Below are 25,715 nucleotides of genomic sequence, written 5' to 3'. Positions count from 1 at the left end.
CCAAAAAGTGTATAGTCATCCCCTTTGGCAAAAACAAAGTGAAAAAATATATTGAGCTCTCTGCTTACCTCTTCTTACTGCTTGCTCTTGCTGTGGGATTTGAAGTCTTCTTAAGGCACTCAGTCTTGCTGGCTGGAATCAAAGTCTGGTTATAACTGCATTCACAGTCTGTTGCATACAGAAACTTGCAGAATATACACTGATACAGCATCTGACTTTAAGAGCAGTAACCAATAACTTTTATAATAAACCAAACTGGACAAACGTTGCAGTTTAAAGTACTGTTCCACTTTACTTCTCATATAGTACAGATGATGTGAGAGATATAACATTTACCTCAGGACACCAGATGTGTCCCTACCATACCCCTAACATAACTAGATTTAATACAGACTTTTTATACATATTTTAGTTAAACTCACATCCTCTAGGTTTTGGAAAGATACTGGCTTGATGACGCAAATGGTAACACATCTGTTCTTGTGCAAATGCTGATAAGTAAACTGTCTTCAAGGAAGCGCCTTGTGGATTAGAAAAGCACATTTTTAAACTTTCTTAGAAAAGCATGTCCTGTTGTCCAGTGAAAGCAGATTACATTCTTGTCACGTCTGTAAGAAGTTAAGCTTTCTTGATGTGTGTGTAATACACTCATAAGCAAGTTCCTTATTTTTTTAAGCCACAGTCATTTAGTATGGTTGCTGATCACATATTACTAAACTCTGTTTCTGTATTTAAGCAAGCTTTTTCTTTCAGCATATTTAATATGTAACACAAAGTGCCCACAAATTACCACATAGGTGGTAATCCATTAAGTACAGAAGAAGTAATTCGGGACCTGGGGACCCAAGTTGATAGCAATCTCTCATTTGACAACCACGTGGCCAAAGTGGTTAGAAAAACATTTTATATAGCCCACCTAATCATGAAGGGATTCACATCTAGATCAGGGGTGGTCATCGTGCCTCTTTACTCATCCCTCATCAGGCCCATAATTCAGTACAATGCCCCTTTTGGGAATGTACCTTACCAGACACCTGCAGCAACTGGAAAGACCCCAAAAGTACCTCACCAAGAGGATCAAAGGGCTCAAACAGATGCCATATGCTGCCCGGTTAAAGAAACTCCAGCTCTACTTGGTGGCATACCGCCTGTTCAGAGGCGATCTGTGCCTGACGTATAAAGCCATGTCCAACCCGGAATTAATGGACATGCTGCACCTCAGAAAATCCAAATCCCATCGAGCTACGCACTCGAGAGACTGGAACCTCAGCACTGAAATAAATAGGACGTGCTGGAGGGACAGATTCATAACCCAGAGGCTCCCTTCACTCTGGAATAAAATCCCAGTCCAGGTTAGGCAGAGTCCCTCATTGACTCTCTTCAAGAAGAATCTAAATGAGTGGATGGGAGATCGTAGGTTTACCCCGGGTATCACTTCTGTGTCACAGTTAGACAGAGGCACAGTATACTAACCTCGAAAAAGGGCATAGCAAAATAAATTTAAAATGGGTGGCGAAAGCCAAACACATTCTGGCTAGGCTTATAAATGCCCTAGGGCAGATAGCCTAGTATGAACCTATGAACATCTGTGAAGGGCAAGCCACTTAGTCCCTTAATTTTGAATTATCTTCTGTTTCTCCTTTCTCCCTTTCCACTTTTCAAAAAAAAAATTTTCTAAGCTTGTTTCCTGCCTTTCCTGTAACTAGTCTAGTCCAGATACAGATTTGCTGTAACCAGGACTGTTTGTAAGCTTCTAAGCCCCCAAAGCCTTTCTTTGTTGGAGGGAAGCATTCTAGCTTATCAGTGGGAGCGGTAAGCACTATGTAGCCTATCTACCACAAGAGTGGTTTCTGGCCCAGAAATTGTAGTTTATTGGGCATTTGGGCAGTTTTTCCATCTCTTTCAACTTTCTGGTTTAAAAGCCTGCGTTTGCGCTTCTTTCCCACCTTTCCTGTAACTAGTCTAGTCCAGATACAGATTTGCTGTATCCAGGACTGTTTGTAAGCTTCTGAGCCCCCAAGCCTTTCTGTGTTGGAAGAAAGCCTTCTAGCTTATCAGTGGAAGATTCTTAGTTTTAGCACTTGAATTTGCTTATTCGGTCTCGGCACTTGTTCAGAACTTGTTGTTAGCCCTAAATAAGCTACAAATTACTACATCACTCAAATTTCCTCTTTACCTAGAGGAAAATAGTTTTTGTACTTACTGACTTCACTTGCTTAGAGAAAAACAGCTCTTATACTCACTTTCCTCACTTGTCAATAGTTTTTTATTGAGGCATGTCCAAGGATCAGCTCCCAGTGTTCTCTCCTGTCTATCTGATGAATCTGGGCATCTTGAGGCAATGTAGCAATTGCCTCATGTACACAGACAACCCACCGCTCCTACCACTCAACATCGCAACCTGTGAGTGATGCACTTATCTAGCCAAACTGGAGGTAATGCTCTCTCCAACCAAGACTGAACTTGACAGTCAAGAGGAGAAGGTAAACACTTGCACCACACCACACTCATCACATAGTCCCACTACACCTACACCACAAAAATCCACAGATAGAAACACAAAAACATTTGCAGAGGCTCTCAATAATAATCTGTTCAAGCAACAGAGACCTCCAAGGCAGAAACCAAAGCAACCTCCAACCCCCAACACAACCCAAATGACACATAGCCCACAGACTGTGTTCCAGTAAACCACAGCCCATAAGGCAAACCAACGTTCCCAACACACTAGTCATAGGTGACTCTGTAGTCAGGCACACTGATGTCCCACTCACCAGGCTAAACAAGGAGAAGGTAGTCATAGGTGACTCTGTAGTCAGGCACACTGATGTCCCACTCACCAGGCTAAACAAGGAGAAGGTTACTGTCAGCTGCCTGTCGGGTGCCAGGATCCGCCACATAACCCACGCACTCAGGTCACTCCACAACAAGTACAGATATGACTCATTGTCTATGTTGGTGTGAATGATCTGAGACGTACCGCCCTGGACTACATGTAAAGAGACATGGAAGAGCTCTCCGATCCTGTAGCCCAGGCAGGTATGACCCTAGCTCTGAGTAGCTCCCTGCCATCGCCCAGAATGATACCACAGTACAAGGACAAAATGATTGACTTCAACAATTGGCTAAGCTTCTGGTGTCATTCTAAGGGGATCCAGTATCTGTCTGCCTGGGATGACATGGTCGACAGACGATGCTTTGCCAGAGATGGCCTGCACCTGTCGCCCCTGGGATTCCAGATACTGGCTAAGGCTCTTGCCGCCCCTGTAGTGCCTTTTTTAGGCAAGGTTCAAATGACAAATTCACCACCATAACAGGAACAGGGAAGCAAAAACTGAGGGTAATGCTACTCAGTGCTAGAAGTCTAAATCTCAAAATGCACTCACTCGAGGCACTCCTTAAAATGGAGAACATCAATATCTGTGCAGTTGCTGAGACCTGGTTCAAGGCTCTACAGAGCATCCCTGCATTACCAGGCTGTAACTCATACCACACTTTTCAGCCATCTAACCTGGACCAGAACACCAAAGGCGGAGGTGTGTCCATATTCATTAACGATATCCACACCTCCATGCTAGTTGCGCAGCATAATGCATCCCAGGTTATCCAAATGCAACTAACTCTGGGCAAAACTGCAATCGATATTGCAGCTTGCTACAGATCCCCCACCATGCCCAAGGATTCCCACTTCACTTTTCTTGATCTACTAGAAAATATTAGGGTTCAACCAAACACCCTAATAATGGGTGATTTCAACTACCCCACCATTAACTGGGAAAACTGCTCATGTACCAACTCCTTCGTGCAACGCTTTCTGGAATTCCTAAATTCCAATCCCCTGGATCAACTTATCCACACCCCCACCAGGGGGCAACAATATCCTAGACGTAGTCATTACCAACATGAGTGACTGGTGTTCCACACCTGAGGTCAACTCCTCATCGGTCAGATCCAACCATAAGCTAATCACCCTAGATATCCGCATCCCGCCCCCACCCACCATTAAGGAAACCATGGTAAAAAAATTCTCCAAGGCCAACTTCATGCTGCTTAGGACAGAAGTGGCAAACTTCATGACACCCATGCAGATGGACAATACAGTTATGACTGCTGAATCCTACACAAATGCACTCTATAAGCACTTACACAAGTGTATGGATCGTGCTATCCCAATCAGAACCAAGACGCTATCCTCCAAAAAAGGGAAGCCAATCTGGTAAACAAACTCTACAACAGAAGGAAGAAACTGTTGCAAAAGAGAGTAAAATCCCATGAGTGGAGGAGCTCCCTGGTCAGCCTCCGTAAGAAGCTGAGATCCCTTATAAGAATTTACAAAACTAGCTACGAAAACAAAATTGCCACTGATTCTAAGGGCAACCACAAAGCATTCTATAGCTATTCAAGAATCTGAATGGCAACACCCAGATCTGCTCTGAGTTGCAGCAGAACGTCACGAAAATTACAGAACCAACTGATATTGCCAACATTTTGGAAGATAGGTTCAGTGTTAACTTTACCCTGCTCTCACCCCCTAAAGGGCCCATATCTATACAGGAAGAACGCAGAGTCTTTGTAGTCACATCTATGCAGGTAAAGGCTGCACTCTCTAAAACCAAAAACACAGCATCCATGGGACAGGACAACATCCCAGGCTGTGTTTTACATGAACTTCAGAACAAACTGGCTCTCCGCCTAAGCACCATGTTCAATCATATTCTCACATCAGGCTTTGTGCCCACTGAATGGCGCACAGCAACCACTTCATAAAGGGGGAGCCACCACTAATCCTGGGAAATGTCGCCCTATTAGCCTGACGAGCCTGCTCTGCAAGGCCATGGAACGTGTCATCATGGAACTCATAAACAAAGACATTGGTAACCTCCAAGCTCTGGACCCCGCCCAGATCAGGTTTGTGAAAGGCAGATCATGCCTTCTGAACCTGATCGACTTCTTTGAGGCAGTCACCAAAGCTGTAGACGAAGGTAAGGTGGTTCACACAGCCTATCTTGACCTCACCAAGGCTTTCGACACCATCCCCTATTCTGGAATTATAGCTACATTTACTAAACTAGGTATAAATCCCTACTTCACAAGATGGGTTGCCAAATGGCTGACTGACAGAACCCACACTGTAAAAGTTGCAGACTCCAAATCTGACTTCAATCCAGTGACAAGTGGAGTACCACAGGATTCAGTCCTTGGGACCTCTCCTGTTTGGTATCTACTTCTTTTAAGTACAGACTAACGAAGTTTGCAGATGACTGCTAATTAGGAGCCATAGTTGAGTCCCCAAGTGATGTGGACATACTACAGAAGGGCCTCACTAAGACAGATGCCTGATCTCAAGCTCAATGCCAAAAAGCGCATTGTCATCCTCTTTGGTAAAAACTCTGTACCCATGAATCTACCACATAAACGGCAGTCTACTTAACGCCAAATGTGTGATAAGAGACCGTGGCATCCAGGTGGATAATAGTCTCTGCTTCGATAATCACATTACCGTAGTAGTCAAGAAATCCTTCTATGTGGCACACCTCTTCACAAAACGGTTCTCATCCAGGAAAAAGAGGTCATTGTTCCCCTCTACTCAGCACTCATTAGACCCATTATAGAGTACAACGCCCCTTTTGGAATGTACCTCACAAGACATCTGCAGCAACTGGAAAGGCCACAGAAGTACCTCACAAAGAGGATTACTGGCCTCAAACAGATGACCTTCACAGACTGTCTCAAAAAACTCCAGCTTTACTCTGTAGCATATCGCCTACTCCAAGGATATCTCTGCCTAGCATATAAAGCTGTGTTAAACCCAGAGCTGTTGGACATACCACACCTAAAGAAATCCCAATCCCTCCTAGCTACACGCTGCTGGGACCTAAAACTTGTCACCACAATAAACAGGACATGCTGGAGGGATAGATTCTTGTCCCAGAGACTTCCTATACTCTGGAACAAGTTACCCATCTATGTCAAGCAAAGTTCCTCATTAGCAGTCTTCAAGAAAAATTTTGATGAGTGGATGGGAAATGGGAAATATGAAGTACACCCCAGGGAGTACTTCTGTGGCTCTGCTCAACAGGGGCACAGGAAATTAACTTTCTTGGGTGGCGTAAGCCAGGGAACCTTGTTGGCTAGGCTTACTTAGGCCTTTCAGCCGATAGCCTAGCACCTACCTATGAAGTAGTTTACTTCATTTGGTCTTCAACCTTTGGGTATTCGGATCCGGATCGGATCCAATAAGGCAGCATCACTAGCATCTGATCCGAGCTCCAAGCTCCTCCCCTTACCCACAGTGCCCCTCTATCTCCTTCCTTCCTCCAGATCTCATTTGCCACTGTCGAGTTAGCATCATGGTCTCTGAGCTCCAGGCTTATCTTTGGGTAAGTGTTACTTTGCTAGTTAGGAGTTAGTGTAGGTTTTCCCTACTCTCCTTTTTCTACCTCCCCTACCTCGCGTCTTGTTGTTGGTTCAAAAAAAAAAGTTTGTGTAGTAGTTCCCTCTTCACCACCCCACTACTACTCCTAGTGTGTGATTGTGTGTGTCTGTGTGGGCCTTTACTTCCCTGGCATGGCTGACACCCCGAAGCCTGTCTTTTGGAAGTGCACAGTGTGTGGCCATAAAGTTTCCCCAGCTGTTGGATACACTTTGTGTGTAATATGTTTAGGCGCAGCCCATCTCCTCATGGCCTGCTCCGTCTGCACAGGATTTAACCCTAGGGCCCTTAAGGATAGAATTGCTGAACTAGTCTTGAAAGGCCTTCTTCCTTCCTCGGGGACAGCCATCCCTATTATCTCTAGCCCAGCCATGGCAGTTCCACTTCTACTTCTTCCCTTTCCTAGGCCTCTGGGACTTGACCTCCTGCACTGAGGCTTGCGAATGCGGACAAAGCTAAGGACAAAACTAAACAGGACAGACCCAGGAAGTGATCCCCGGACCGTTCAGTTCTGTCGGATCCTCCATCCAAGGCTGTGACTACTTCTAGGCCTGGTACCCCCCTGCTCCACTCACCCAGGTTTTTCCCGGAGCCAGAGGTGTCCAGACCACCTTCCAGAGCCTCTCCTCACCACCACTCCAGGCTGGGGTCAGTGGCTTCTTCATCAGCTCTACTCATAGTTTGAGCAAGGCAGAGATGGATAGAATGATGTGGAAATTCATCCGCACCCACATCCAGTTGGGAGTCTTGCCAGCCCCCTCTCCCTCCTGAGCGGGGAGCTCACAACCCTTTTCTCCCCCATAACTCCTTCTCCAATGCGACCCTTGGTTTTGGAGCCTTTGGATCAGAGAAGTCTCAGAGTTGGCACAGAAGGTTATTTGTACCTCGATGCCGGCTGTTGCCTTGAAATGTGTCTGATCTGAGTTTGTTGGACCGCAGTCTTCCCCTTGGCATTTGGGCTCCTCTGGGCTCTGCTTTGACTTCCCCGCCGGATCCGAGCAGAGAGGCTCCCTTGTTTGTTACCCAGCATGTCCGCTCTCCTTCAGCATTCGACATGGTGGAGAGGGTCCTCGAGTGGGTTGAGACACCTGACCATTTCCTCCTCTGATTCCAGTCTGACTCCCTCTGTTCTGGGAAGAACTCCAGCTCTTCTTTCATCACAGGACATCCTGTCCTTGCTATGCCTCAAGAGGTTCCCACTCGGGAATGAAAGTGTAAAGGGAAGCACCTGGACTCCTCTACAGAGTCCCTTACGGATGACATTTACTTGGAGGAAGGTTCCCCAAGATCACCCCCCCCCCCCAAGGATGTCTATTTTGGGGACATCATGGATCTCCTGTGCCAAAGAGGTAGGTGGTCCACCCAAACACCAACCCCGGACGAGTCACTGTTCCTGGGGGCATTCGGCACGGACCTATCTACCTCCTGGGTGGCCCTCCCTGGAAATCTACTTGTGGACCTGATCACCACCAGGGCATGGAAGGAACAAGACACCATGGAACCTATTCCAAGAAGACAAGATAAAGTACTCGGCACCCCCCACCAGACAAGCCTAGCTGGAGTAAGGGGTCCCCAGTAGATGCTATGGTGGTGGCAGCCTCCACCAAGAAGGAGACTGCGCAGAAGAGCTCCACGGTCCATCCTCCTGACTGGGAGTCAAGGACTATGGATTGTTTGGGGAATCGGGTTTATGCTTCAGAGTCCATGTCGGTGGAGGGCAAGAAAGTGTTCTCTGCATGCATGGCCACTGTGAAAGCAGTCGCGAATACGTCCATGTGTCTCCTTTCCCATGCCATGGAAGGAGCTTCTAGGGCTGCCGGGTCCGGCATTGCTGTGAGGCGGCATACCTGGCTTCGACTATGCCAGTTCTCAGAATCCCTCAAGGCATCTTTTGCCAATGTCCCCTACGATGGTTCTTCCCTGTTCAGGAAGTCCGTATGTGAGACCCTGGTCCAGAGTAAGGAGAACAGGAAGACGCAGTCTGCCGTCGGAATCCACTTCTCCACCCCTCAGAGGCCCTTTTCGAGGAACCAGTGAGGGGCAAAAAAGATGCGGATGTTCTTTGTGTTTCACTGTTGCAGTCATCACCTGTGCACTAACCGATATCCATAAAAGTTAACAATTGTCTTACCTGTGGAAAGCAGATCCCAGACCGAGACTTCCATTCATACTGCTTCACTTGTTCAGGCACAGACCACGACGGTTCTCTACCCTCTAACGCGAGAACCATTCGTCGTAGAGCTCTAATAGTAGACAGGTATTTTCATCTTCTGTCTTCGCATTCTGGAATGGCGTCCGTCAGCCAACAATCTGTAGGCATTCTGAAAAAACGTAGAGATAAAGATGGAGACAGATCACACAAGGCTTAGACTTCTGACGGCTCTACCGCTAAGCAGGTTGTCAGTTGTCCGGAATTCAGTGAGGTGCCTTCGCAGTCCCTGATGCCCAATACAATATCTACCCAGGCCTCTACCAAGACCCTTTTGGAGTCCGGTATGCCGCAGAAATCTTTGTCTTCCGAGCCTTTGGTTGTCTCTGCCTCGGTTAGATCTGGAGGCCTGACGCAGGCACCAGCTTCAGAGGAGGCCTTTCGCACTACTGAATCTAGACAAGAACTGAGGTCTTCTCATCTGACTACCATTTCTCTCAGGCCGATAGATACTCATAGGCCTAGAAGCTAGGCCATTCCTAGAAAATCTATCTCTAGCCACTATCTTACTCTTGCTCCACCAACCCAAGCCCATATACTTCATGGCGGAGGATCTTATTTCCCTTATCAGGGGCAGTCAGGCCACAACTTCTAAAAGGAAAAGATACCCTTCTCTTGAAATACTGACAGAACAGGATTCTGAGGAGTCTGATTATTCAGATTTTGAAGAGGAACAACAACTTCTGACTGCTTATGAGGATTCAGATGTAGAGGAATCCATTCCTTCTGCCTCCCCACCAGAAGACCTTTCCTTTGGGGAAACCTTTCACACCCTCAGGGAACATTTGCACTTGGAATTCCAGTACTTCCCTCAGTCTAAGAAAAGACTAAGAGAGTTTCTAGACCTGCCTCAGCACAGACCATTGGCCATCCCCCCTGTCTTAGAGGTGGTGGATGATGTTTTCCATGAATTCAGCTTAGCCCCTGATGCCCTCCCACCTCCTCCCAGTAAACCTGACAGGTATTACAGAGTACCAGATTTTCGCAAATACCTGTGCAGAAATCCTGCTGCAGACCCTGAGGTCATTACACAGGGACCTAAAGAAGCTAAGGCTAGTTCTGCTAAGAATCCTATTCCATCTGCCAAGGATTCCAGAGCTCTGGACAGATGGGGTGAAAAAAGTATACACCTCTGCAACGTTAGCTATCAGAGCACTCAACTGTCAGTTCCATATATTAAAATATCAACAACACACTTTGGAATTGTTAAAGCGAAAGATTTCAACCTTTCCTGACTGTGCCAATACAAAAGAGTTAGCAGATTTACTGCACTCTACTTGTCAAGTAGCCAAACACTCATTGCACTGTGGATATGACACCCTACAGCAGGGCAGCAGTGCCAGGGTCTGTCAGTAGGAGACATGCATGGTTGAAGGAACAACCTCTCCTAATCATGTCAAGTCTAAATTAATTCATCCAACCTTGTATGAGGACCGCTTTTTTGGAGTAAAAGCAGAAGAGGTGCTTAAAAAGATGGAAGACAAATCAAAATCTATGCAAACAATAAAAGATTTCTTTCAGGTACAACCTCCTAGGTTCAGCAGGAATTTTCCCTCTAACGCACTGGTCCTTTCCTGCACCTAGCAGACAGGGGCAAAGTAAGCCCCACAGGGACAGACCACCCAGGCCCCCATCCCAGGGAGTGTGCTGTCCCAATCATCAGCTCTACCCAGGGGTACCGACACTCTTCCCCCTCGGGCACCGACCTTCATCTCAGCACCTACTCCCTCTCTTGACAGCAGAGACCCACAGCCTCAGGAGCCCCTGGTTGCTGGCCCCCACTCTTTCAAGACCTCCTATCCTTCTGAGGAGCCCCCTCGGAAGAGAACATGCAGGAGGAAGCATGTAGACTCCCAGGATGAGTCTTTTACCTCACAGAAACTGACCTTGAGGAGTCAGACGGGTCCCCCAAGTCGTCCACTGATGATGTCTCCTTTGTAGACATCTTAGAGATCCTTAAGCAGAGGTGCGGCTGGCCCACTGTTACCCCTTCTGATGAGGAATCGGTGTACCTGAAGGCTTTCGGATCTCAACCTTCTGCCTCATGGGTATCTCCACCTTTCGACGAACTTCTAGACCTTGTTAGTAGAAAAGTGCGGGAGTCTCCTGATGCCGTGGAGCCAGACCCAGGAGACCTAATAAATTTTTGTCAGCCCCCAAGGAGAAGGAATTTTTGTCCAAGGGCATTCATGTAGATTCTATGGTGGTGGCGGCGGCCACTAAGAAGGAACTAGCCAAGACTACTTCATCTGTCCATCTGCCGAACAAGGAATCTTGAACGATGGATAGTTACAGAAAGTGTATCTTTTCATGAGTGGCATTCACTCTCAGATCGCTGAACTACCTAACACATTTTACAAGGCTTCAGAGAGATGTCATTAAGGAGTTGGGAGAGACTCTACAAGGTACATGGACTGAAGGAGTCATTGATAAGATATCTGCTCAATTGTTTACCTTGAATTCCATTGTTAACTCCTCCATGAGGCTGATTTCTTATGCAGCCGATGGAGCGAGCAGGGCAGCGGGTTCAGGAGTTTCCCTTAGGAGGCACTCCTGGATGCGCTTGTGTAATTTTGCAGAGCCGTTCAAGTCTACCTTTACCAACTCCCCCTTTGACGGTTCTTCCTTGTTTGGACCCAAGGTAAAAGACACACTCACCAGGTGCGAGCAAGAAGGGAAAACGCCATCTGCCGTGGGAGTACATTTTACTGTCCCCTCTAGACCATACCCCAAGGGTCAGAGAAGGTGGTAAGATGTGGTTCAAGAAGTCCCAGAGGTTTTTCCCGGATGCACAGGGTGACTCCTCCTTCCAAGGCACAGGAGGAGGAGCAAATGGTAGACGTCGCCCTAGAGGCAGGGGCGGACCGCAAAACCAGGGAGGCCACAACTCGTTTCGAGGTCGACCCTACCAGTGCTCCTGATGTGGGGCCTGGCTGTGCTTCTCTGGAGCCAGTCGGGGGGGGGTTGCATTTCTTTGTATCCAGATGTCTGGCTAAGCATCACCCAAGACAAATGGGTACAAAGAATTATCACCAGAGGTTATTCCACACCCTTTTCTCTTCCACCTCATATTTCCAAGCGAATCCGTGATGTTCCACCCAATCACAGGGATCAAGCAACTGTAGAAGTGAACAAGTTGCTCACAAACAGAGTCATCCAAACCGTCCCCGCAGATCAGGTAGGATTCGGGACTTACTCCAGATTCTTTTTAGTACCAAAACGTACAGGGGACTGGAGGCTCATCTTGGACCTCCACAAATTAAACAAATCCGTAAAGAAAGACAAGTTCCGAATGGTGACACTGCAGTCTATACTCCCTTTATTAGGGAAAGACACTTGGAATTGCTCAGTAGACCTCCAAGATGCATACGACTGCATAAAAATGGACAGAGCATCGAGGAGCCATCTGCGTTTCTGACTGGGAGCTAATCACTACCAGTTTCGTGCTCTACCCTTTGGCCTCATCACAGCCCCCAAGGGTGTTCACCAAGTGTGTGGCAGTAGTGACAGCTCACCTAAGACGTCTAGGATTCCAAGTGTTTCTGTACCTGGACAACTGGCTCTTGACCGCCTCCACCAGGCATCTACTTCTTCAAACCAGAGACTTCACTATCCAACTTTGTGCCCAGTTGGGGATTACTATAAACTGGAAAAAAAGTCTGCCTTATCGCCCTCTCAATTTGTGACTTTTATAGGCACAGAAATAGACACAGTGGCCATGTTTGCTCATCTTCCAGCAGAAAGAGGACACAACCTCATACAACAAGTCCTTCATCTACTCCCTCTTCGGAAAGTCAAGGCAAAGACAGTGCTGAAACTCTTGGGGACCATGGCCTCTACCATATTGCTAGTCCCTCTTGCCAGATTGCACATGTGGATTCTTCAATGGCTTCTATCATCCCAGTGGTCTTTCAACAACTGCCTCTATCCCACCACATCATTTTAACAGAGTCCTGCAAAAAGGACCTCCATTGATGGATCCAACCCAACCAACTAATGACAGGCACCCCATTCCTTCCTCTCTAACCCGTTGCTACTGTGACCCCACAGATGCCTCACAGATAGGGTTGGGGGGGACATTATCTAGGCAGGACTGTCCAAGGCATATGGCAAGATCACGAGGCTCACCTGCATATCAGTGTTCTAGAGATGAGGGCGGTACTTCTGGTGTTGCACGCACTCCACGACCTTCTTCCTCATGGGACTATAGCAATACAGTCAGACAACATATCAGTAGTATGGTATCTCAACAAACAAGGCGGAAACGGATCGTACCTTTTGTCGAGAGGCTACTTGTGTTTGGAAATGGGTGGCAATGCACATCCCAGGGACAACCAACGTGATAGCTGACAAACTCAGCCAGGCAATCTTGATGCCTCACGAGTGGTCTCTGAAGCAAGAAATAGCATAACAGATTTTCCGCAAATGGGGACAGCCTTGCTGCGATCTTTTCGCCAGTCCGGTCAACTCCAAATGCAGCAGCTACTTTTCCCTTATCCCCCCTCCGGGGGATTCACCGAGAGAGGCACTTGTTCACGATTGGCCCCTGGGTCTCCTTTATGCTTTCCCCCCCTTTCCTGTAATAACCAAGGTGATTCAGAAAGCAAAACTGTTGGGAAGCAAATTGATTCTCATCACTCCTTACTGGCCTCATCAGGTTTGGTTCCTCTTTCTCGGGCCTCTTCTACTAGATGATCCATGGACTTTGGACCCAGTGCCAGATCTCCTGACACACATGTCAGGCGCTCTTCACCCCAGCCTTCACACCCTGAATTTGACAGCTTGGATGCTCCAGTTCCATCCCTAGTCAGGCTTCAGGATTTTTCACCTGCTTTGACCCACATTCTCACATCTTCTCACAAACCCTCCACTAGGAAATTATGCACCAGCAAATGGAGAAGGTTTTCTGTCTAGGCTGAGGAAAGGAATGTTGACCCTTACATCGCATCCATTCCAGTGGCTTTAGAATTTTTGTCTGAACTTTTTCACCATGGTTCTGCTGCTGCCACAATTAGAGTTCAGTTGGCAGCAATATCAAATTTTCATTTGTGTCAACATGATTCTAATCTGATGCCACACAGATTGTGTGAAGCCTTCCTTAAAGGTGATATTTTGCTGAGACCTCCCTTTCAGGAACTGGTAGCTTCATGGGATCTAAACTTCATCCTATCCAAATTAACTTCTCCACACTTTGAACCTGCTCATTTGTGTTTGTTGAAGTTTCTGTCTTGAAATACTTTGTTTCTGGTGGCCATCACATCTGCTTGACGAGTATCAGAGTTACAAGCACTGTCTATCAAGCCCCCTTATTTGATTTTCCACAAAGATAGAGTATCTCTTCGCACAAATCCATCCTTTGTCCCTAAGATGTGCTCTCATAATAACTTGAACCAAACTATAGAGCTGCCGCTGTTCTTTCCCAATCATTCCAATGCAGCAGAATACAGATTTCATCAGTTGGACATTCACAGACAATTACGGTTCTATCTACACGAGACCAAGGAATTCAGGAAGTCAGACCAATTGTTTGTATCCTTCTCTGACTCCAGATTAGGTCTCCCAATTTCCAAAGTGACCCTTTCGAATTGGATTTCCAGTTGTATATCCTGCACTTATTCCTCTGATGGAAAGCCTTTACCATTCAAGATTAAGGCTCATTCTACAAGATCCCAGTCTACTTCTGCAGCCTTTCAAGCCAGGGTTCCAATTGATATTATTTGTGCAGCAGCAACATGGGCTACCCCTCACACCTTTATTACTCTTAAAAATTGGATTTGACCTCTAGATGTAGAGCCTCCTTTGGTTCAACGGTACTCAGGAGTATTTTTCCTTGAGCCACCCCAGAATAAGGTGCTAGGTTAGGTACACTGTCCCATGTGTAAGAATGAAAGCGAGATAGGACTACAGAACATAAAGAAGTTATGTACCCACCATAACGTTCCATGTTTGTAGTCCATCTCGCCTTTCCTTCTTACGAACCCACCCTCTTACTGCCGTCCTGAAGGGATCTGAAGTCAGAAAAAATTTCCATAACAGGCGGAGACCTTCTATTATTGTTCTTCTTTCTGGATAGTTTTTGTTCTGTCTTTCTGTAGTTTAGCAGCAAAGAAGATCTGGGGATTATACTGGTGCACCATGGGATACCTACCTACCCACGAGCCAGCTAGAAGACTTTGAGCTTTGTAATAGGCTGAGTCAGAGCCGAGGATTGGCTCCGAACCCATGTGTAAGAATGAAGGGCGAGATGGACTACAAACTTGGAACGTTATGGTGAGTACATAATTTTTTTTCCGGCTTTTTCTTCATTTATCTGCTTTATACAAATTTTTATAAAATTTCCAAAATATCTAAAATACTTGTATAGGATATCTAGTTAATTTTCTTGTCAGTGGCTTCCTAAGTTTGGCTCCACCCCTTTCTACTTTCATTAATGCCTAATTAATGAAGTAATGCCTTTAATTATACTTTCATTAATGCCTAATTAGCTAATTAATGCCCAAGTCATTGTGTTACATATTTTTTATGCCTAGAGTTGCTACCAAAGTAGATGCTTAGCAGCTATCTTTTTAAACTCATACATAGTACCTCAGTGCTCCCTTATTTTCCCTTTAGCATTCTGTATTTGCTCTTCCTCTTGTGTAAGATTTCTCTTATTCTGCAGTACTTTTGTTACCCCTTCTAAATCATTCCTGTTCTTTCCCTTATTTCTTTCTCTCTTACTACTGCCAAATTTTTAAATTCCACTTTCATTATTTTCCGCTCACTAGCTATCCCTTTTAACTGTTGAATAAGTTCCACTACCTGTTCCTTAAATTCCTCATTTTTGCATACAAGTAGAAAAGTGCTACTGTCTCATTTTTACATCATTGCACTGCATCTTTATCTTACATTTTGTTGGTGCCTGATCTGATGTAATTATTGGATGAATGTCAAGGCTTTATATTAAATACAAATACTCTTGTGAAATCTAATGTATATCCATTGTAGCCCACTTATTGTCTCTTGGGGAATTCTATAGAAATTCTGACTGAGTCCCTTTTACTGAATTCACATATTTCATACCAAATATTCCCAATTGTTGCTTCAGGAATATACTGGCTTTTGTTATATTTTCTCTTGTAAGTCCCTGTGATACATCCCCACTATTGCAAATCAGGTTCCAGTCTCCACCCATTTGTAAATAATAATCCCTGCTGAAAGTTTATTTTTTTAGTGTTCTCTTAAGACCCATTATAGTGGTTTTAGGTGGAATATAAATATATGCCAGCGTAATCCTGCTCCCCTTCCACTAATGTCTTAATACAACAAATCTACCAATATTGTCTTTTTCCTCTACTATCACTGTTTGAGCACTTGTCACAGTCAAGTTTAATGCTATTCTTTTCTGTTGTCCTTGTTATGTCCACCCTGAACTCCTTTCTTTGTCAAGTTACGTGCTCATTTCTATCCATATGCCTCTCCTGTAACATTGATATTTGCACCCTACATTTCTTAATATAGTTCAGTAGTCTGCTTTTAGTATATACCAGTAAGACCATTCACATTCCTTGTTAATATTGACAGAGCAACCATTTTGAAAAAAATGCTAGTACTCACACCTGTTATACATAACAGTTCTTTTGAATATATATTTTCAGCTTGCATTGTACATGCACACACTGATGATTGGCAGGCTTATATTGTATATAGTTGCTTCTCATTTGTATTTAAACATGTATCATATTTGCCAGACTTTTTGCTTTAATAAAAACATTCAAACAAAAAACTAGATACATTTTCAACTTCATTCCCCTTTTAACTCACAACAAATAAACAAAACTATGTACACTTTCTAAGACTGAAATATACTCCAAGTAGAAGCAGTTGACTCAAATCAATGGCTGCACCTGCAGGGTTTACCTCTTCTAAAGTTAAGATAAACTATGCCAAAGTGCATTTTAGAGCCTGTGTTCCCACTTACGTAAATTGCTGTCTGTTCTTATCTTTGTTCCCTCATAGATGCAAAACACAGCTTGCATTAGACATTAACGTTTAGCCTTAAGAAAAAGTGCACTGGATGTCCTTTAAATGTTGTTGTTTGTCTTTCGGCTTTTCCCGGTAAGGGGTCGCCACAGCAGAACTCCGGTCTGCTAATGATTGGCAGCAGATTTTTACGAAACGCCAAGGTGCCAGCTTGATGCTCAACCTTCAATGAAGGCATGCCCATTTACTCACGCATGTCTTTCGAATGCTACCCAACCACGGGGAGGACATGCAGACTCCACACAGAAGGCACTCCCAAGCCCAGCCGAGAATTGAACGGGAGAACCTCTTGCTGTGAGATAACAACGCTACCGCTGTACCACCGTGGCATACTGGATGTCCTTTAAATAAATAAACTAAATTGTGCACTGTTGTATTTAATGCATTAAAATACTAAAACTGCTGGGAAGGCAAATACTAATTTCCCACAGTTTCAAACTTCACTCATTTTTCATTTAACTACTTGCCAATGCACCTGCAAAAAGATATTTACATTTAATATTTTGCATAGAACACACACTTCAGACCTCTTACAGCTAATTGCACCTGAATCCTATTTGTTTCCAGATTAAAAAACAGCTAGTAACTTTGCAAATGTAAGAAAAAATACACATAATGCAATTTTCTTAAAATTGCATGTATCTTAAACTAAGGACAGTAGTCTAGATATCCAGTTCTATAAAATAGGGGAATTGGCTTTTAATTCTATATATAATATGATTTAATACACTTGTATACCCCCAGATTCCTAGGATGACAACATTATATTAACTAACATTATATTAACTTCAGTGTATTTCTAGCCTTTCTTACATTGCTGCAGTGTAAAACCTGAATGCATTAAAACTAATTATACCATGACCCCCCCAAAACGTGCACGCTGATTGGCCAGCGTGCAAATTGTAAATCGAGTTATACTAATGAAAAAGGTCCGGTCGCCCGGACTTTTTTCCATTAGTATAACTCTACTTTTAAAACACTGTCTCGCTATGTTAAATGGGTTTAACATAGCGAGACAGCTTTAAAATAAGCAACGGAGATCTCCGTTGCTTATTTTAAAGCTGTCTCACTATGCTAAACCCATTTAACATAGCGAGACAGGTTTAAAAAAAAAAAAGCAACGGAGAAAGCAAGATCTCCGTTGCTTTTTTTACTGTTTCGCTATGTTAAATGGGTTTAACATAGTGAGACAGTTTTAAAATAAGCAACGGACATCTCCGTTGCTTATTTTAAAGCTGTTTCGCTATGTTAAACCCATTTAACATAGCGAAACAGTAAAAAGCAACGGAGATCTTGCTTTCTCCGTTGCTTTTGCTCAACTCTGATGTACTGCGCAGGCGCCAGTACATCAAAACTGCCGCGGATGCCAGACATCTGCGGAAGGGCAGTAAACAGGCATTATACTATGCCATTATTTAAGAAAAGTAATGGTTTCTTTTCTTAAATAATGTCATGGTATAATAGCAATAACCCACTTCTGGGTGTGGGTAATGCTGTATTTACCCACGGTTGGCTTTGTTCGGTCCCTAGGGCTTCGCCCTCTGGACCAAACCACGCCAACTGTGGGTAAATCCAGCATTACCCACACCCAGGCATGGGTTATTGCTATAGTAGTAGTACTTTATTTAAAAAAATATTGCCATATACAGCATGTACTGATAAATTCACCTGCCTCACATTTAAAATACTTCTTCTTGCATGATATGCAGGACTGCTCTGCAGTATAACATGCAAGTTACATCATGATTTTTTATACAAATAAGATAAAAAGCTGTTTTACTTGCATTTACTTATCGAGTCCCATCAATGTCCTTTTGAACATTAATAAATTGAGTAGGGTTTATGCCTCACTTATTCACCCAGCAGTTTAACATGATCAACAAACTGCCAGTCTTTTTCAGCCACTACTTGTAGAAAATCATTCCAAAAGCATAATCTTTTTTTCTAGTGTTCCAGTTGTTCACTAATTTCACATTGTTGCTGATCCTATAGATCACCTCAATCTCCCAGCTGTCTCTCTGGTTCAGGTTTAAGGTACTCCTTATTTATCTTGTCAGTTCCTGGGCATGTCTCTGTTCCTCAAGCATTTACCTTTGGAAGACTTGAAAAGTATCACTGGAAAATCTCAATTTGAATTTTGTTATTGTCAGAAAAATAGGAAACTGAGTCCCTGTGGCTTTCCCATTGTTTGTTGGGTATTTTTTTATTTCCTCCTTAGCCTATTATGCATCCAAAAATGTCTGATCCTCCAAGATAAATACTCTGAAGACAGCTGGATATAGCAACTTGAGTCACACACCTGCCTCTTGACTTTCTCTAATTGCAGGGATAACCTTGTTTCTCTTCTTCCTATTGTACATTGAATAACCATTTTCCATTACTTTTCCCTTCTGTCACAATTTTGTCAGAAGTTGTACTTTTTGCTAGTATGATTGCATTTTCAGTAATATAGAGCTATGCTGCTTTCTCCTAGCTATATTTGGGGCATACAGGATGTGCCTTGTCAATTACAATACCAGTCTAGTTGCTTATTTGGACTTGTAAAATATGTTTAGTCTGTTCCTTCCAATTTCTCTGGCATAACAAAAAATCTCAGGTTTTCTTTGTGCGTTCTGTCTTCTAATTCTACTGTATTTTGAAACCGCTGTTCTTAAGAAGCCTGGTGTTCGGACAGTGTTTCCTTCATTTCAGCCTTTAATTTCTGCAGTTTTAAAAGCTCACCTGAATATCTAGGATGGCACAGTGGTGCAGCATTAGTGTTGTCGCCTCACAGCAAGAGGTTCTCCAGTTCAATTCTCAGCTGGAGTGCCTTCTGTGTGGAGTTTGCATGTCCTCCCTGCGTTCGTGTGGGTTTTCTCTGGGTACTGCAGTTTCCTCCCATGTTACAAAGACGTGTTGGGAGTGTTTCTCCCCAGGCCTCCGCTGAAAATTGGCTTCATTCCAAGCCGGCCTTTCCCAGTAAACAAATGTTAAATAAAAGTAAAAAAAATCTACTTAAATCTTCTGTTATTTTTCCCAACCTTTTGTCATTTGTCTTTATATATTCCATTTTGATTTATTTTTCTCTAAATTAGTGCAAGGCATCTTCTGCTGTACTTAAGCTGAAACTCAAGCTGCTTTATAATGAACAGTGGCAAGATTCTTCCCAGACAGAACTTTTTCTTATCCTTTTTTCTTATCAGTGTCATGGATCTATCCTTTAAATGTCAGTATCAGTGGCGCAACAGGTAGCACACGCATGTCTGGTGGAGAAAGATGTAGGTTATATTCACACACAAGGTAAATCAGTTGTTTACACTGTCGAGTAGTATAAAATAGGGTGCTGACTCCTGAGTGTGTCATTGTTTGGATGAGACATTTAAACAAAGTCTCATCTTTGTGGGTTGGTGGTAGCTCAGGTGGATGTAAAAGATTCCATGGCACATATCCAAAAGAGTAGGGAAGTTCCCTGATGCCCTGGCCAAATTTCCCATTTGTAGTATAAATACCACCTTGCTTCTTCCCTGAAAAGAGGCCACAAGCCTAATGAGACTAAACTGATCAACAATGGGTAAAACAAATACATTTTCTGGTCAAGTCTCTCTTACTTCCACCAAATTTCTTCTTTGCTGCCATCCAGGCAGATTAAGTGCTAGCCAGTAACTGAATTTTAGCCAGACCTGTAATTTTATTTGCTTTTTTCAGCAGTTTTTCAGTTTTCACACTGGTAAGAGTGATGATTAACTTGTTGCTCATGTCTAACCATGTCCTTGTCCATTAAAAATCAGAATGCTGAGTTGTTCTTAGAATGGTTGGAGGTTAGTTCTCAGTTAAGGATTTCAGTGCTGAAATTGTCAGCATCATTTGCTTTGTCTTATCTTGATCTACTGTAGAACAGTTACCAGTCTGCTTCCTTCAAAATGCAGTCTGGAGGATGGGAAGAAATGACTGCAAGTGTCAAAACTGGACCTGTTCAAAGCAAGTATGTGGATGAAATCAAAAAATGGAAAATGTTTAGAAATAACACATGAAGGGTATAGCGAGAGCATCGTGAGGAGGCTGCCTGTTTTGCTGCTAGCAGTTGGAGCCTTGACTTAATTACTTCAGTTGATTTCTAGTCATGACTAATAGGGTACACTCAAATGTTAACAGCATTATTGAAGCCTGACTTACTGATCATGCTGTAGTGTTGGTCCTGTCCAATGGGTGGTAACTGCAAAAATACACCTGTTTTTCATGGGCCTGTGCACCCCTGTTTCCCCTTCCCATGTGGAGTCTGTGCTGCTCCATCCCTGATGCCTAAACATACTTTCTCTGATGTCACACCATCTTGGGAGAATAATCTGAGTTGGTGGGACGTCAGAGGTACTATATATAGAGATTGGAGGGCTGCAAAAAAAAACTTTGCTAATAGTGTAATAGTCTGTGGTGGTCTACAAGACAGATTTCTAGTTGCCTGTGATAAACTGCACATGGTGTAATTATAGTCCTTAACGTCAAGTAGACCCTGACAAATATCACTATATTAACACCCAAAACAAAATATTTTCTTTCTAGGTAGGTTGAGGTTATTGTTAACAGTACTTCTGTATTGTAAGCTATATGAAACATAGGATTCGGCGCTCTCACCGCCGCGGCCTGGGTTCGATTCCCGGTCAGGGAAGCTTCAATGAACTTTTAAGCCACACAACTCTGGCTAGGCTTATAAATGTCCTAGGGCAGATAGCCTAGTATGAACCTATGAACCTATATTCTTCAACCTAAGGGGTGGTGAAAGCCACACAACTCTGGCTAGGCTTATAAATGCCCTAGGGCAGATAGCCTAGTATGAACCTTTGAACCTATGGAAGTTACTAGGCTACTGGCCCTGAGGCCCTTGTAACCCTAGCCGAGAATTTAGCCCATGTTTAGACAAGTTAGCACCCAAAGCCCCTGTCCAGCAGGGAAACAGGTGGAATCCCAGGAGTGTATTTTCTGTTGTTGTTCTTTGCCTCCTAATGATATTAGATGTACCAGGCAAGTCAGTCTGTGCATATGTTGTTTTGTTTCTTTTTTCTTAATGTTTTATAAATAAATTAGTGAATTTTGTATTATATTGCTGGACTACCAGCATACATGCTTCATCACCTTTTGGTGCACTGGGTTTCTCTGATCTTTAATGATCTGTGGCTGGTAGTTTCCATAGTAGTGAGTTGTTGCATTTATTATTATTTTTTTTAATCATGCCACTGTGAGTGTTCCAGTATCCTTTTCACTACCCTTATCACATTTAACCCTGTCTTCAGATCATCAAAACCACTCATTAGAAAGCTTATATCTATGAGCAAGCACTTCTACATCTGAAGAACAAGCAACTGAATGAGGTACTGATCCATCTTTGATACCAGAAATGGTGCCCGCAGCCATATTGCTGCATTATTCTCAATTGCTTCTGCAAATGCTATTTTTCTCCTTCAGAAACATTTAATGTCAGTGCCTTAAAAATGTGCATAAATTCTACCTTACTGACTTGCAGGCTGGTAATGTTTTTGAAAAAGTTTGCTAACCAGTCAACTCATCAAGCATAAATGTTTCTTTTCAGGGGTGACATAATAGCACTAACTGTTATGTTACTTGCTCAGCCATCCAGATTATAGAGACTGAGGGACTGGCACCCAGTGCTGGGATGAAGCTCATTAGTAGCTTGTAGCTGTAAACTGGCTTTGTGTGATGCATTAATTTTTGGGACCAGAGAGGATATGTGGATATAACAGTGACTGCTGTTAGACAAGGTAATTATTTTTGCTTGTCTCTGTCTCCTGTTTGTGTCATGGCAGAGAATAAAGCTGGAAATTTCTTTCCTTGGGTTAATGCAGAGAGAGAGCTGTAGCCTGATGTGTTATTTGCTTGGTTAATCAGGGCTACGGAAAGATTGATGTTATAGGAGTAATGGCCGCCTGTCTGTACTGTTGGGGCAGAATGGAGCCATTTTCACCCCCCCCCCAGCCCCACTTAGCCTTTTGTCTGTTACCTTGATTGCTCCAGCCACCAAACCCCAAATTTCCCAATGGATATTCTGCCTCTTTGCCATTGGGCTAACTTCAGCAAAAAATTGTGTGTGTGTGTGTGTGTGTGTGTGTGTGCGCGCGCGCGCACATGTGCGTGCATGTGTGTGCATGTGTGTGTGTGTGTGTGTATATACGTATATGTACACAGGCTGTACTGCCTACTTTTGGGGAAACTTTTTAAAGGCATTTGCAGACATGAGTAATACTGTCATCATAAGATTGGATAGCTGTTGTGCTTTCCCAAGTTTCTTTTGCATCCTATTCAAAAGAAACAATTATTTTACTAGTTTTTTTCCAAAACATTTAAATATTTGTTTTGAAAGTTATGTTGCTTGGTAAAAGCACTGCAAATTAAAACCTGTGACACATTCATCATGTGGAATTCTAATTAAAAAAGGTATAGAAAATTCATATATTATGTCATTCAAAAGTTAATTAAATCCTGTTATATACACAGTGCCTAGACTGAGCCTACCTTTAGTACATAGCATACACAGAGATGTTTAATGTTTTGTTCAGATATTTGTATTACAAGTCCAGTTTTTCAGCTTTTAGCTATTTAATTTGTTTTTCTTAAGATACTTTTTAAGTTGATTTATTTTCCTTTCAATTTGTTACAGAATGCATTGTTTAGGCATATCCGTTAGTTATGTAACGTTACATGTATTTTCCTTTGCAGCTTGAAATACTAACAAATTTGGCCAATGAAGCAAACATTTCAGTCATCCTTCGAGAGTTTCAGGTAAGTTTTCATTTCTTTTTTTTTTTTTATTTCTTTTTGGCTTCACTACCTGATGCCTTTCAACTGTGTTTCGGCAAATTGCCTTATTTGTTACTCTTACTAAGGAAAAAGCTGATGCAGAAGAGCCATCACTTAGGCGGACATCCATATGTTTTCTGTGTTTAAGCCTTAACTCCAGTGCATGCTCATTTGTGTCCAAAAGATAGACTTGCAGTGGGTCTTTGTAATGTAGGCCATGCCTCGTGATGCAGTCATTTGGGCCTGATGCCGTTGTAGACAATTACCTGTATGATCCCTAGTCTCCATTGGGATTCTGCTGTATAGATGTTCATTGTGTTTCACTGTTGCAGTCATTACACTAGGGTTATCCTACTGGCAGGCTGCCCGCAGTCAGCCTGAATTCCAAAGTCCTGGTCCGGCGTCGGTTGCTGTCACCTCTTCCCTGACGTCAGTGCGCCAGGGGTATAAAAGATGCAGCCGACGCCATTTTCTTCACTCTTTCTTGCCGCGCGGTGCCCGAAGCAAAAGCAGTTCGCAAGTGCCGGTTGGCCGACTCCAGAGATTTTAGAAATTGAATTTCAGATCCGAAGTCTTTATTAAAGCCAAGTACCCCGATGGGGAAACTTTTTCTTGCTCCAGACTGATGTCAGTAAAAGTTAACAATTGTATTTCTTAGGGGAAGCAAATACCTCATAAGGATTTTCATTCTTACTGTATTCCTTGCCTAGGTCCCGACCACAATGTTGCTAGTTGTCGGTTTTGCACTAGATTCAATCAACGCACTATTAAGCGTCTGTTCGATTTTGCTTTACATTACTTTGGCCGAAGGTTTAACTATATAATGCCGTTGGAACAACTGACGACCCGAATTCATAAAAAGCACAAGAGCAAAGAAAAGGACAGGCATCCGAGGTCCAAAACCGACAGCGAAACCTCTTCTAGGCCAGTCGCCAGTTCTCAGTGAGGCGCTTTCGCAGCCCCTGACACCCGCTACCTCAGAGCCATAGGCCGCCTCCGACTCCCACGTGGAGACAACTAGGCCTCTGGAAACTCAAGGTATTGGGCCTACGGAAACTATTCCCTCAGATGGGTCCAGAGCTGCTGAGCAGGCATCGGCTTCTGAGGGTGTTTTTAGACCTACACAGCTCACTATCAAGACTACTTCAGCAGCCAAGGCAAAGTCTAAAACACCTATAAAGAAAAAGAAACAAGTACAGCATTCACCTGGACAGTCATCCACGCCAAAGAAGCAGATGCTTAAAGTGGCTGAGGACCTAATTACTCTGATCAGGGGTTCCCATCCCCCTCCTGATAAAAGGCCTAGGCAAGATACTGACTATGATTCCTCTGACCAGGTTTCTATTTCCTCTGATTCCTCTTCAGAACAGGGATATTCTCTTCCTCCCTATGAGGATTCTGACGCTGAAGAATCTATCCCTTCAGCCTCTCCTCCTGAGGATTACTCTTTTGGGGAAACCCTGCACACCATGAGGGAGCATTTCCATTGGGAGAGCCAGGATTATTCAGAATCCAAGAAAAGGCTCAGAGATTTTCTTTTACTGCCTCAGCACAGGCCCTTTGCTATTCCCCCTGTACTAGATATTGTTTTTTCTGAATCCAGTTTGTCTCCTGATTCTTTACCCCCTGCACCAGTTAAACCAGATAGGTACTACAGGGTTCCAGATTCACATAAAATTTATTTATAAAAAACCTGCTGCTGATCCAGAAACAATTTCTCAGGGGACAAGGCTTCCACTGCAAAAAAATCCTGTTCCCTCTGATATGGATTCTAGAGCACTGGACAGATACTTTAGCTGTAAGGGCTTTAAATTGCCAATTTCACATGCTTAAATATCAACAATATCTAATGTCTTTGCTCAAACAGAAAATGCTTACAAGCTCAGAATGTCTTGAAAATAAGGAAATGCAGGATTTATTGCATGCAGCTGAACAAGTGGGAAAGCATACTTTGCAATGTGGTTTTGATTCATTAGAGGCTTCTTGCAGAGCCGCAGTTACAGGTTCAGTCATTTGAAGGCATGCTTGGTTAAAAGAACAAAGTTTACCTGATCATGTTAAAGCAAAATTGTTGGATGTTCCATTACAGCATGATGCTTTGTTTGGTGTTAAGGCAGAAGAGGTGTTAAAGAAAATGGAGGATAAAGCAAAATCAATGCAGACAGTAAAGGATTTCTTACAGTTTCAGCCACCCAGATTTAGCAGGAACTGGCCTTCAAAAAATTGGTCCTTTCCAGTGTTAGGCCACAAAGAGGCAGATACAGA

At 43.6% G+C, this 25,715-nt stretch overlaps 1 protein-coding gene across 1 annotated transcript in view; it reads left to right on the top strand.

Annotated features, from left to right (window-relative positions):
• AP3B1 (adaptor related protein complex 3 subunit beta 1) overlaps positions 1–25,715 on the top strand; it is a 2,578,902-nt gene that overhangs the window by 849,995 nt on the left and 1,703,192 nt on the right. Inside the window, exon 12 of the mRNA XM_044063704.1 lies at positions 23,370–23,432. Within this exon, the coding sequence (XP_043919639.1) occupies positions 23,370–23,432 (63 nt within the window). The remainder of the gene's footprint in view (positions 1–23,369; positions 23,433–25,715) is intronic.

The sequence above is a fragment of the Protopterus annectens genome, chromosome 2.part2 (assembly GCF_019279795.1).
Source record: "Protopterus annectens isolate FY-2018-M chromosome 2.part2, PAN1.0, whole genome shotgun sequence".
In the NCBI taxonomy this organism is placed as follows: domain Eukaryota; kingdom Metazoa; phylum Chordata; order Ceratodontiformes; family Protopteridae; genus Protopterus; species Protopterus annectens.
The sequence above is the reverse complement of the archived record's forward strand: the minus strand, read 5'-3'. Positions and strand labels throughout refer to the sequence as shown.